Source organism: Carlito syrichta, unplaced genomic scaffold, assembly GCF_000164805.1.
Source record: "Carlito syrichta isolate Samal-C Ts95f unplaced genomic scaffold, Tarsius_syrichta-2.0.1 Scaffold301837, whole genome shotgun sequence".
Taxonomy (NCBI): Eukaryota; Metazoa; Chordata; class Mammalia; order Primates; family Tarsiidae; genus Carlito; species Carlito syrichta.
In genome coordinates this window covers 264404-279361 of record NW_007245933.1, presented here as the reverse complement: position 1 = coordinate 279361, position 14958 = coordinate 264404, and the positions used below count along the sequence as shown (strand labels likewise).

The 14958-nt window shown below is 38.0% G+C and overlaps 1 protein-coding gene across 1 annotated transcript in view; it reads right to left on the bottom strand.

The window, feature by feature from the left end:
* The window catches only part of USP34 (ubiquitin specific peptidase 34), a 213212-nt gene that overhangs the window by 111656 nt on the left and 86598 nt on the right, over nucleotides 1-14958 (bottom strand). The window contains 3 exon segments of the mRNA XM_021711053.1: nucleotides 1640-1765; nucleotides 6084-6293; nucleotides 6503-6603. Of these exon segments, the coding sequence (XP_021566728.1) occupies nucleotides 1640-1765; nucleotides 6084-6293; nucleotides 6503-6603 (437 nt within the window).

The window sequence follows — 14958 nt, the reverse complement described above, 5'->3', positions numbered from 1 at the left end:
AAACCTTTAAAGAAGGAAATCTTTATTTTCTAAAGATAATTTTAGAAAACATCCTTCTGTGCTATTTAGCCTATATTATGTTATACAACCTCACTAAATAAATAAATGAACGTTAAAATCAACTGATACTTTTTACCTAGTATATGGGCAAACACTATACTCAGATCATCAAGAGAGTAAGGAAACAACCCATGGAGTGGGAAAAAATATTTGCAAGCCATGCATCTGACAGAAGCCTAACATCCAGAATCTACATGAAACTTGAACTAAAAGGGAAAAAACAACAAACAAACCCATTAAAAATTGGGCAAAGGGGCCGAGTGTGGTGGCTTACACCTGTAATCCCAACACTTGAGGAGGCTGAGGCGGGCGGACTGCTAGAGCCCAGGAGTTCAAGGCCAGCCTGGGCAACATAGCAAAACGTTGGTTCCACAAAAAAGAAAAAAACTTAGCTGAGTGTGGTGGCACACACCCATAGTCCCATCTACTCAACATGCTGAGACAGACGGACTGCCTGAGCCCAGGAGGTCAAGGCTGCCATCAGCCATGATCGTCATGATCACGCCACTGCCCTCCAAACTGGGCAAGAGACCTTGACTCAAAAAAAAAAGCAGAGCAAAGGTTATGAACAGACATTTCTCAAAGGAAGACTACAAGCAGCCAACCAACACGTGACAAGATGCTCAGCTTCACAAATCACCAGAGAAATGCAAATCAAAACTACAATGAGGTTGCACAAAACACCAGGAAGGATGGTTATCATTAAAATGTCAAAAAAACAACAGATGCTGATGCAGCTGTAGAGAAAAGGAAACTCTTCACACGGTTGGTAAGAATGTAAACTAAATCAACCTTTGTGAAAAGCAGTGTGGCGATTTCTGAAATAACTAAAAATTGAGCATCCATACAATCCATCAATCCCTCTTCTGGGAATATACCCAGAAGAACACAAACTGCTCTACCAAAAAGACACCTGTACATGTATGTTTACTGCAGCACTAATCAAAACAGCAAAAATACAGAACCAACCCAGATGCCCATCAAAAGTGGACTGAATAAAGAAAATGTGGTACATATACATGATGGAGTATTATGCAGCCATAAAGAAGAACAATATCATGGTCTTTGCAGTGACATGGATGCAGCTGGAAATCAACATACTAAGTAAGTTATCACAGACACAAATTACTGAATACAGCATGTTCTAACTCATACGCAGGCCCTGATCACTGGTCACATAGCCACAAGGGTGGGATCGGCAGATGTTGGACACTGCTAGGGAAGGGAGGGTGGAGATATGTGTCAACAACAATGGGTACTTTGTCTGCTATCACAGGGAGAAGAGGGCCAGTTAAAAGCCCATACTTTACCTGCATGCAACTTAGTTATGTAGTAAATCCTCACTTGTACCCAACAACTCTAAAATTTTTTTAAAAAATGAAAAAGAAAACATCTTTGTCTTGTATTCAGCCTCTGTTTTGTTATTCAACCTCACTAAATAAATAAATGAACTCACACTTTTTACCTATTATAATCAGATTTACTGAGGCTATGAGGCAATAGATGATCTCATACACTGTCAGTAGGAATGTAAACTGGGCCATTCTCCAGGAGAGTAAAAAAGATTTTGTGGGCTCACCTGTTCATCTGAAATATTCTGGAATGCCATCAACATGTTAGGACATGTAGGGAGAAGCATCAGTAGTTCCCAAACACGCCTAGACAGATTTTCCGCATGAAGATGAAGTTCTTCACATCTTAAGCTCTACACAGAAAAAGAGTTTTTAACGTAAGTTCAACTTCAAATTTGTTATTATTTTTAGCCTCATTTTGTAAAAATAAAGAAAATATGTGTTCCATGGTAAATTACTGTTTTTGAGAAAATTAATAGTTATATCAAAGCAGTGGCTTTCAATTTCTTAATAAACACTTTTATAGAATAGTCTTCCTCTAAGGTTGATCAGTTTTCTCGGGAAACTTCTGAAACAGAAGTGAAAAGATTTGTTTCATAAAGTCATACATACACTATCATCTATATATTCATTTGCAGGTCAACACTCTGAGCCCAACAACAATCAAATACTTGACCTCCCATTTAGAAAAAGAGCTTAACTGTTTCTCTTATTTTGGTAATCCATACCTTATTTTTCAGTCTCGAGGAGCAGAGATTAAGAGGACAGAATACACTTTTTTCATTATCATTTGTTAAATCTGAACTAAGATGACAGTAAAACAAATAATGTTTCAGAAAGCAATAATATATGGGTAAGGTTTAGTTTTTTAAATTAAAGTACCATTCCAAGAGGTACAAACAGTAAAAGCTAGAATCTACAGTTCTGGTTATTTTCCACAAAATATGAATTGGTTTGCTATTATACTACTATTGTTTCAGTCATAGTGTTTTTTTGAAATAATACAGTCTAAGAGATGCCAAAAGAATATTCTATTAAGTCCATAAAATGCAACTTAGTTCCTTTGTTAAAATGGTAGAAAGCTAGTAAACTTTAAAGGCAAGAAAATATCAAAGAAAGTTTCAAGTTAAACTTGGCCTCTCACAAGGCTGATGAATAAAGAGAAGCAATCTCTGAGTAACACTTCTGCTTTAGGTAGGAAAACCTAAACTGAGAGTTTCGATAAAATAGAATTCATTCCTTTGTAAATACCCACTAAAAAAAAGAGTACGACAATTCCGTGAAAAAAGAATATGAGGGAAAGCGGGGGGGGGGGGCGATATTCTGTTATGACTAACGTCCCATGGAACATAAACAGTAAAGGACCTTTATTTTTACTTTTTGTAATCCTCATCAGGGCCAAACCAGTCTTGTTCAACAAGGAATCTCTATATTAACCACAGTACACCTGCCATTAATAAGATTTAATAAGATATCTGCTAAAACAATAAAATGCTTTCCCTCTGGTTTAGGTGTCACTCAGACTAATAATACAATGCCCTCTTAACTGGTCCTTTTACCTCTGGTCACTGTTTTATCTAAATAACTGTGTGTGTGTGTGTGTGTGTGTGTGTGTGTGTGTGTGTGTGTGTGTGTGTGTGTGTGTGTCGGAGTATAACTCTGTTGCCCAGGCTGGTCCTTTTACCTCTGGTTACCATTTTTTTTTTTTTTTGAGTTGGAGTCTCACTCTGTTGCCCAGACTGGAGTGCAGTGGCCGCTCCCGGCCACCGCAGCCTCGACCTGCTGGGCTCCGGCGATCCTTCCACCTCAGCCTTCCGAGTAGCCGGAATTACAGGCATGCGCTACCACACCCGGCTGATTTTTTGATTTATTGTAGAGATGAGGTCTTGCTGCCCAGGCGGGTCTCAAACAATCTACTCACCTCAGCCTCCCAAAGGCGCAGGATTACAGGCTGAGCCACCGAGCCCAGCTGGTCACTGTTTTATCTAAAGACATCCTCCACTCCCTCATCTAAAGTGTGTGTGTGTGTGTGTGTGTGTGTGTGTGTGTGTGTGTGTGTGTGTGTGTGTGTGTGTATGTATCTCGGAGTCTAAAGTCGTGTGTGTGTGTGTGTGTGTGAGTGTGTGTGTGTGTGTGTGTGTGTGTGTATCTCGGAGTCTAACTCTGTTGCCGAGCCCGGCTGGTCACTGTTTTATCTAAAGACATCCTCCATTCCCTCATATAAAGTGTGTGTGTGTGTGTGTGTGTGTGTGTGTGTGTGTGTGTGTGTGTGTGTGTCTCGGAGTCTAAAGTCGTGTGTGTGTGTGTGTGTGTGTGTGTGTGTGTGTGTGTGTGTGTGTCTCGGAGTCTAACTCTGTTGCCGAGCCCGGCTGGTCACTGTTTTATCTAAAGACATCCTCCATTCCCTCATCTAAAGTGTGTGTGTGTGTGTGTGTGTGTGTGTGTGTGTGTGTGTGTGTGTGTCTCGGAGTCTAAAGTCGTGTGTGTGTGTGTGTGTGTGTGTGTGTGTGTGTCTCGGAGTCTAACTCTGTTGCCCAGGCTGGAGGGCAGTGGCGTGCTCATGGCCACCGCAGCCTCGACCTGTTGGGCTTCAGGCAATCCTTCCGCCTCAGCCTTCCAAGTAGCAGGAACTACAGGCATGCGCCATCATGCCCAGTTAATTTTTTTATTTATTGTAGAGACAAGGTTTCGCCATGTTGCCCAAGCTGGTCTTGAACCCATGCAATCCTCTTGCCTCCGCCTCCCAAAGTGCTGGGATTACAGGTGTGAGCCACCACACCCAGCTTAAATTTTATTTCTATAAGCCAAGAAAAGATCTCATTTTGTTGCTTAAAACCTGCCATGATGACAGGAATCCATTTTACAAAAAACAAAATCACATTAAAGATCCTTTTGCAGTATAAGTTACAATCTCCGTTTCTCCTTATATTTAAATTACACTATGTCATCCTCCCATTCTCAAACACACCATTCATTTTTCTGTCATGAAGAAAAACTGTAATGCTTTTCTTTACTCTCATCAGTAACTGGATCCAATTTAAACAACTCCCCTTTTGCAGAAACCTTCAGCAAATGTTTGTCTTTCCCCCTCCATTATTCCCACAATACACTGCACAGAACACTAGCACAAAGGAGGAAACAAAGGTTCATGGGCACATACTGAATACTCTGCTTGACAAAAAAGGAGATTTCTTGGGAATTTAAGAATGCCCCAACATACGAGAAGAAGAGTATGGGGAATAGAGGGTTCAATAGCAGCCAACACTGCATCCATGATCAAAATACAATAGAAATACAAGTCACTTAACTTACTCATGGGGGAAAGAACAGTAGACTAACATACGGAAAATCAACAAAGCACCATCATTTTATTTGCAACTCAATCTCAAAATTGTTATTCAATTGGATAAGCTAAATGCATACATGATAAGATATATATCTTAGGGTAAGTCCTTCTAAGGACATTTTTTTAACTGTCAGTGGATTGAAAATGGCTCCTTTAGGTGATCTTGTATACATTCTTGACTTTAAATACCATATTCACAGTGCAAACCCACAAACTTACTTTTCTAGGCCAAACTTTTTCTCTGAACTCCAAACTTACGAATCCCAAATAATTCCTTGACATCTCCACTTGATATCCCTCAGGCACCCATCATTCTTCATTTCAAATGGAATCTACCCAGTTGCTCAAGCCAGAAACTAATGTCATATCTATGTCATATCTTCTTCTTCACTCTATGTCATATCTATGTCATATCTTCTTCTTCACTCTTCATTCTCTACTCCTAAAATCCAATCTACCACCAAGTGATGCTGCTATGACCTGGTGTCCACTTCATTTTTTTCTACTGTCACTATCACATTCTAGGGCTGTCAACTCCTTCTTGGACTAGTGCATTAGGTTCCTTTCTGACTGTGTTACTTTTGCCAAACAAACCTATTACATATAAAACAAATAACAGACCGTGTGTATATCCTCTGTTTATAAAATCCTTTAATGATATCTACTTTGAGTAAAATGGAAATGGTTCACAATGGCTCATAAGGTTTATATTCTTTCATTCCATCTACCTTTCAAATCCCATTCTTCTCAATCTACTCTTCCAATTCCCTCCATGTTCTACTTTATATTCTCTAACAAAATTCCTTGACCTGCCTAACTCCTACTTACATCAAGGGTTTCAAGAATCAGATTACTTTATCCAGATCATTCCTTGTTCTTTTCACTTGACTGACTCCTTTTCACCATTTTAGCTCAGTATATATGGTCTCCCTCAGAGAAACCTTTCTAGACCAAATAACAAATGGGTCTCCACCATCTACACCCCCTAATAATAACACGCCATGTTTTAGTTTTAGCACCTATCTGAACCTATTTATCTGTTAGGCATTTCCATTAACTGTGTTCCCCAATGGATTCAATGAAGGCTGAAACTATGTCCATTTTGATCACCCTTATACATAATACTTTGATTAAAAAAGTATGCCTGGATCATGTTAGGAATTAAATAATAAATGGGTTTCTGAGTTTTACTACTCTTAAGAGATTACTGAAAAAATTATTATACTTTACTAAGCATATTTGATAATATTTTGTAATTTTATTTTTTATATTCTTTCAACAGAAAGAGAAAATAAGATTTCTAAAAACGAAACCTATATAGTTACCTCACTATCATCAACTGACACCTTCCCTGAGGGTGGTTTAAATGATGCAAGCATCTCTAATAAATCAAAAAGAGTAGTTAAATGAGGTTCTTGGAGAAGCAAAAGCATTGGAATGTTGTCCTTCTGAGGGGGTGGTAGGCAAGATGCTGGCAACTGAACACCTTCCCCTTTCCGTTCTCTTCTCGGTGCACCCAAAGATACAAACACCATCTACAAAAATAAGAGAAATGGGGGGAAAAATTACGCACACATCAAGTTTTTGGTTTAACCAAATGATAAATCTACAGTATAAAATAACATCACTTACAATTTTAATGTAACAAAAGCAATAAGACCTTTTTAGAACTATACCTTCAAATGTTTGACTGTTGACTAATAGTCAACAGATAATTAAAACTCAAACCACATTGTATATATACCTGCATATCCTTGAAACCAAGCTCATGGAGTGCTTTTTCATCATAATCTGTTGTTAACTCATGTCCAGATGAAATCATCCTCACAGGTCCCATGAGGCCTCCTTAAAAACAGAGGAAAATGGATGTGAACTTTTTAAGAAGAATTATTTGCTGACAAGAATAAGTATATATACCAATTAAGGCCACTACATGCTAAGCTTAAATGCATTTGTAAGAGAAGTAGTAGCAATGCTAAGTATGCTTTCTGTATATTTTTTGTCGTCTAAGGTTTGCCTTAGACAAACAGTAAAAATTACAAGAAAGTTCTATGTTGGCACCATTCTAACTAGATCAATCTCCACAGGTTTAAAAATAAAAAAATATTAAAAGTAAAAAAAATAGGCAACCCCTTCGGGTCCCCTCCCACCGTGGGAGCTTTTCTGTCCTCTCAAATAAATCCTGCTTTCTAAAAGAAAAAAAGGAAGAAGAAGTAGTAAAAAATATGCCAAAGGAGATTTCTTGGAACCTACTGCATTTCCCACAGGAACATATGCAGAAGAATCAGATTTTGTAATGTATAAGTTTCATTAACTGGCATATATTTATAATGATTGAGTTCTCGCTTTCTCCATTATTAGCACCCCCCCAAATATATATATAGTGAAAAAATCTGAATGGAAAAAAAACCCATCAGCTACAGCCCTCTAGAACTATGGCAAATTCAATAACTCAATAAACAGAAGCAATATACTTCTAGAATGCATAAAGTTTCTTTGCTGGCTACACCTTCAACTTCGTTTCTCCACCATCTCTACCTCACTAACTATGCTTCAGCCACCCAATTTCTTTTATCCTCCCCTCCCCCAGCAACCCAATTACTTTGCCCTTTCCTTTTTAAAATGTGTGTTTATTTATTTTTATTTATTTAAGAAAGGCTCTCGCTCTGTCACCCAGGCTGGAACACAGTGATATGGTCATAGCTCACTATAGCCTTGAACTCCTAGGCTCAAGCAATCCTCCTGCTTCAACTTCCCAAGTAACTAGGACTATAGGCATGCAACAAAATGCTGGCCTTCCTTACCCTTTCTTGAAAACACTAAGCATGTTACCATCTCAAGAACTAAAATGTTCCTCTCCAGGAACTTATACAACTTATTCTCTCGCTTCCTTCAAGTATCTCAAAAAAATGGAAGCTTCCTCCTAACCACTCAATCTAAAGATCCTTATTTCACTATTCACCCTTTACACTACGTTAAAGCACTTATTAACACCTGATATTACATGTGTTATCTGTCTCTCCTCAAAAAGATAAATAAAAACAAACAAAACAAATCTCAGTTCCACAAGAGCAGAGATGTCACTATGTTCACAGATATATACTAGGTACTAGAACTTAGTTGACATTCACATTATTGTACAATGCAAGAATGTTTTCAAAAAGGAAATGCTTAGTAAAAAAATCAGTAAAATTACAAAATGGTGAATAATTTAACTAAAACATTGTTACATTTATTCACTTAATGTAACAAACTTCCATAGAATAGGCACTAAATATTGTTAAAAATTATTTTTAAAAAGAATGAGACAGGGCTACTACATTTCACAATGACTCATCTTAAAAGTACCTTTTTCCCTTCACACAAGTAAAAAAGTTCTATAAAAAAGAAAACAGCCGGGCTCGGTGGCTCAGCCTGTAATCCCGCGCCTTTGGGAGGCTGAGGGGAGTGAATTGCCTGAGCCCGCGGGTTCGAGACCCGCCTGGGCAACTTGGCGAGACCTTATCTCTACAATAAATCAAAAAATTAGCCGGGCATAGTAGCGCACACCTGTAGTTCCAGCTACTTGGAAGACTGAGGCGGAAGAATCGCCGGAGCCCAGCAGGTCGAGGCTGCAGTGGCTGGGAGCGGCCACTGCACTCCAGTCTGGGAGACTGAGTGAGACTCCAACTCAAAAAAAAAAAAGAAAAAACATATTTCAAACACAGAGGAAGGAAAATGATTTCCCCCCAGTAAGATTTGTTTTAGCAACTTTCCTTAAGCACAATTGTTTTGTAATTAAATTATATTGTTGTGTAAACCTATGATTCTTTCCTTTCTCATTATTTCTAAGCCTAGAAATTTTGACCCTCCCAATGACTGAAAAATACATATTCAGGGAGGCGCATACCTCATCAACAAGGGTACCTGCATAATCAATGCTTGTATACCTAACCCTGAATTGTACCCCACATCTTTATAATAAAAAAAAATATTCAATTCTACCTTCTTCTGAATTTTCCTGTCATTTTGTTAATAAAGACATGACACTTTAAACACATCCTAAATATTAGAGAAAATAGAGGTTTTCTTTTTTCCCCAAATTGAACAAGTCATGCATTCTGTGTTATTTACTTAACACTGCCCTCACCAAAATCATACTATTATAGTTTAAATTCTTTAATAGGTAGTACAGAAATTCATCTCTCTATGTGGGTGCTTTTTGGCTTTCTTCCCCAAATTTCTATTGTTGCTTAGTTTATTCATACAAATAACTTCACAGTAATTTCATCAAATTTTAAACAAAAATTACATAGGGATTTTAGGTATAACACATTAAAAAAGAAATTTACTGTATATCTCCACAATATTTAGTACGGACATTCTAAGTATCTCCGTTTATCCAGCTGTTCATTTATTTCAAAAAATTGTATTCTAATGTTTTACAAAGACCACACAGTAAGATTATCCTAACTTTTAAGATTGCTATTGTACACTGTATAGTGAAATGAGGATTCTAATATCCTAATCATCATCCTATTACCCCCTAATTATAGTTGAATAATCTCTTCCAATAGCTATGCTTCATTTCTTTCTACAAAATCAAAAAAATTATAGCCTGTAAAGGAGTGTGATGACTAAAAAAAACCCCAAAAAAACAAAAAAGAAGGCTTGCTCTGTTGTGCAGATGCGAGTTCAGTGATGTGATCACAGCTCACAGCAGCCCTGAACTTCTGTGCTCAAGTGATCTTCCTACCAAGCAGCTGGGATTACAGGGGCAAGCTACAGTGCCAGGCTAATACTTTGGTAGATTTTTATTAAGTGTCTATTCTAACCTAATGAAACAATTAAACACAATATATGATTATTAATCTTTGCAACATTAAGATAAAACACCCATATTAATGATCAATGCTAACATAACACAGAGTGATTTGTTTCCTAATTTAATAGATACTCTAAGCATATATTATTTTATTTCAAAAGAGAAAAATAAAGGCTAGTACTTTATTTAGGCCTTGGTCTGTAATTGATGTGAGATAGGCCTATGGCTTGTATGTATGATAGGTGCTATGGTCTGAAAATTTGTGTGCCCTCAAATTCATACGTTAAGTCCTAATCGCCAAAGTGATGGTTTTTGGAAGCAGGACCTTTGGGAAGTTATTAGGTCATGAGGGCAGAGCCCTCATTAACAGGATTGGTGTCCTTATAAAAGAGACCTAAGGGAACTAACCTGCCTCTTCTACCATGGGAAAACAGCGAGAGGGCACCATACCACTATTTATGAGACAATAGGTTATCACTAAACACTGAAGCTGCTAGCACCTCAATCTTGGACTTTCCAGTCTTCAGAACTATGAGAATAAAATTCTGTTGTTTATAAGCTTCCCAGTGTATGATACTTTGTTATAGCAGCTAGGATAGATAACATATTAATGTTGACTGACATTAATGTTGAATGCCTAAACTGAATTTTACAATAAACAGAGCTACTTGTTATCTTTTACTATTTTTGAGAAGATCTTTTGTAATGTAAAAAGGCTTACTGCCTAACAGTATTGGAAAGAATTTAAAAAATTAAAATCTTAATGTAATAAATGTTTCAAAACAAAAAAGTAAACAAATCTCAACAACTCTTGGTTTGTGGCTGAATATCAACAACCATGTAATTTTTGCCATCTGAAACTCCAAGAAAATAAATTATTAATATTTTACACACATAAGGATACGGAAAAATAGGGACAAGATCATATCAACAAAGTTTGAAAGATGCAAACCAAATTAATTTGTGGTGAATAGCAATCCTCAAAAAAGATAAGTCACACCAGGGCAAGGTCATAATCTATAACCTGTTTTGTACTGATTTGGCACAGGACTAAAGTAAACACTTGACCCATAAAAACAGACCAAAAAAAGGAAGAAAGAAAAGAAAAGGAACTGTGTCTTAGTAATCTGTGAGACATTAACAAACACCCTAGAAACACTTAACTATAAGTTTACAAATAAAAGTTTTAAGGAGAGAAAGAAAATAAATTTGTTTTTTGGAGTTGGAGTCTCACTCTGTTAACCAAGCTGAAGTGCAGTGGCATGCTCTAGACCACCACAGCCTCAATCTGCTGGGTAATCCTTCTGCCTCAGCCTTTCAAGTAGCTGGAACTATAGGCGTGCACCACCACGCCCAGCTAATTTTTTGATTTATTGTACAGATGAGGTCTCATTATGTTTCCCAGACTGGTGTTGAACCTGTGGACTCAGGCAATCCTCTCGCCTCAGTCACCCAAAGTGCTGGGATTACAGGCTTGCCTGGCTCAAGAAAATAATTTTTTAACTTTTTTTTTAAGGTGAGAAAGTAGGATTTATTGAGAGGACAGAAAAGCTCCCAGAGTGGAAGGGGACCCGAGGGGGTTGCCAAGAAAGTAAATTTTTAAAGAAATATATAATTGCTAACCTTTTCCAAATTTGATATAGATTACAAACTAACAGATCCAAAAAGATGAATAAACTCAAATCTCATAAACACAAAAAAAGATACATCCATAATAAAACTACTGAATATCAATGTTAGAAAAGTCTTTAAATCCAATCACAAGAAAAAAGACAAATTGGATATAAAGGATGAAAGATAAGGAAAACCACACACTAAAGGTCATAAACATTGCAAGAAAAATAATAATAGAATAATATCTGTAAAGTCCTGAAAGGGAAAAACAAACATAAACTAATGACCTAGAGTTCTACGCCCAGTGGAAAAAGGCTTCATAAATGAAGGCTAAAAAAAACCTTTTTTCAACTGGGCATGATGGCTCATGCCTATAATCCCAACACTTTGGGAAGCTGAGGTGAGAGGACTGCCTGAGCCTAGCTACAGGCTCGAGACCAGCCTGGGCAACTTGGCAAGACCTTGTTCTGCAATAAATAAAAAAACTAGTAAGGCAAGTTGGGGCACGCCTGTAGTTCCAGCTACTTGGAAGGTTGAGGCAGAAGGATCACCTGATCCCAGCAGGTTGAGGCTGTTGTAGCCGTCAGCAGGCCACTGCACTCCAGCCTGAACAAGAATTCAACTCAAAAAAACAAACAACAAAGTCCCAATCTATTTTCTAGGAAGACAAAAGCTTGAGAAAATGCACAGAAGATCTACAAAACAAAGTTTTAAGGGAAGTTTATTAGAAAGAAAAAAATGAAATCAAATAGAAACTTTAATCTACACATAAGAAAGAAGACTGCCAAAGTAGTTAATACGCGCCTAAAACAAAGAACAGATGAAAAAATAGAAAACAATTAAATGATTACATTAAATGTAAATAGTCTAAACGTTCTAATTAAAATGCAGGCACTATTACACTAGGCAAAAAAGAAACAATTTTTAAAAATACTGTGGGTTTGAGACCCGCCTGGGCAACTTGGCGAGACCTCATCTCTACAATAAATCAAAAAATTAGCCGGGCGTGGTAGCGCGCGTCTGTAATTCTGGCTCCTCGGAAGGCTGAGGTGGAAGGATCGCCAGAGCCCAGCAGGTCGAGGCTGTGGTGGCCAGGAGCGGCCACTGCACTCCAGTCTGGGCGACAGAGTGAGACTCCAATTCAAAAAAACAAAAAAAATATACTGGTCCGATACGGTGACTCAAGCCTGTAATTCTACCATCATTGCCTGAGCCCAGGAGATGGAGGCTGCAGTAAGCCAAAATCATGCCACTGGACTCCAGTTTGGTAAAGAGTGAGACACCAATTCAGAAAAATACACACACACACACACACAATTAAAACTAATATCCTCAAAAAGCTATTTCAACTATAAAAATAAGCATTTTTTTTCACAGAAAAAAGAACTCCTGGATATTTAAAGCATGACAGTAGAAATGACAAAAGACAAACTGAACCAATCCTGTCTTTTTTTTAAATGAGAAAGCAGGATTTATTGAGAGGACAGAAAAGCTCCCACAGTGGGAGGGGACCCAGAGGGGTTGCCCCCAATCCTGTCTTTTATAATATCTCTTTCTAGTACATGTCTATTTACTTAGATGTTTTATATCTTGGACTCATCAACTTTTATCTCGTATGTTTCATTTATTTGAGTTTTAACTCAAGTTCCTGAGAGATGCTGCCAGTTTTATTTTGTAATCTTTTTATTAAATTTTTCATTTCTGCTGTCAGAAATACAAAATTTTGCCCTATCAACTTTCTCACAAGAAGCCACTGGACAATTCAGTGTATTCTAATTTATTTTAAAAAAAAAGTAGACCAAAATGAGAAAGGTATGGATAATGAAAACAAGACTATCCGACACAGAAGAGCAGTAAAAAGCATCACCAAGAATTTGATAAAGGATATCCCACAATCACTACTGTATACTAAAGTTGGAGGATAATCTATAAGATCAGTGCCTACAGAGAAATGCTTTACTGAGTGTTTTTATGACCAAGACCCCTGCTGCTGTCATACTATCTTCTCTATCTTAGGAAAGAACTGACAATGAATCTGGTAGAGAATCTTCTTTGTACCCCAGACTATTATTACTAAGTGCTAATGAAGTTCCTGCTCTCACCACTATGTCCTAATGCTTGAAACATTCATTTCATACTAAAGAAGACATTCTAGTTTTATCTATTCCTGAGAGTTAAGGCAGATAACGAGGAGTTTAAAGTTTGCAGAAGAGTTTAGAAAAAGAAAAGAAAAATAAATAAAAAATAAATTAAATAAATAAAAATAAATTAAATAAATTAAAATAAAACCCTCCCACTGGACTCGGGCAATGAGCCTAAGCCTCCTGAGTAGTTGGAACTACAGGTGTGTACCACCATAACTAGCCATTTAAGAAATTTTCTGTAGAAACAAGAACTCGCTATGCTGCCCAGGCTGATCTCAAATTCCTTGTATCAGAAATGACAGTATTTTATCAACATTAAAACACTAAGATTTCAGACTCTTAAATTATATCTCTCCTCTTAATATTCCTTTTTTTTCTTTTTGAGTCAGGATCTCACTGTGTCACCCAGGTTGGAGTGCAGTGGAAGAATCACAGTTCACCACAGCTGCAACCTCCTGGGCTCAGGTATAATTTTCCTGGTTCAACACTCTTGAGTAGCTGAGACTACAGGTGACTGCAACCATGCCTGGCTAATTTCTGGGGGTTTTTTTTGTTTTTGTTGAGACAAGGTCTTGCTATGCTGCCTATGGTGATCTCAAACTACTGGTTCAAGCGATCCTGCTTCCTTGGTCTCCCAAAATGCTGCAATTATAGGCGTGAGCCACTGTGACCCCACCTTGGGCTGTTTTTTGAATAACTCACAGTTTACGTTCCATGGAAGGACACTAAAAACCCACTAGTGGTAACAGTAGTGGAGAATCAAATATACATATATATTAGACCTACATGAAAAATTTCTTTCTTTCTTTCTTTTTTTTTTTTTTTGAGTTGGAGTCTCACTCTGTCACCCAGACTGAAGTGCAGTGGCACACTCCCGGCTACCGTAGCCTCAAACTCCTGGGTTCCTGCAATCCTTCCGCCTCAGCCTTCCAAGTAGTCAGAACTATAGGAGCACACTACCACGCCTGGCTAATTTTTTATTTATTTATTGTAGAGACGAGGTCTTGCCAAGTTGCCCAGGTGGGTCTCAAACCCGTGGGCTCAGGCAATCCACTTGCCTCGGCCTCCCAAAGTGCTGGGATTACAGGCTGAGCCACTGAGCCTGGCCAAAAAACTTCTTACTATGATAATTTTGTACAGAAGAAATGCACAAGTGGGATTTAAGAGTATATATATTTTTTCAGCCAAGTGCAGTGGTTCATGCCTGTAATCCCAGCATTTTGGGAGGCAGAGGCGAGAGGACTACCTGAGCCCAAGGGTTCGAGACTAGCCTGGGTTACTTGGCAAGACCTCATCACTACAATAAAAAAATTAGGCTGTGTTGGGCTTAAGTGCACTGCACTCCAGCCTGGGCAACAGAGTGAGACTCTAACTCAAAAAGAAAAAAAAGAGTATATATATATTTTCAGTTAGAGTATCATTCTGTTGCCCAAGTTGGAGTGCAGTGGCATGCTCACAGCTACTGCAGCCTCCACCTGTTGGGCTCAGGCAATCTTTCCACCTCAGCCTCCCAAGTAGCTGGGACTACAGGTATATAATACCACCATACCTGTAATTGTTTGGTTTACTCTAGAGATGACGTCTTGTCAAGTTATCCAGGCTGGTCTCAAACTCCTGGGCTCATGCAACCCTCTCTCC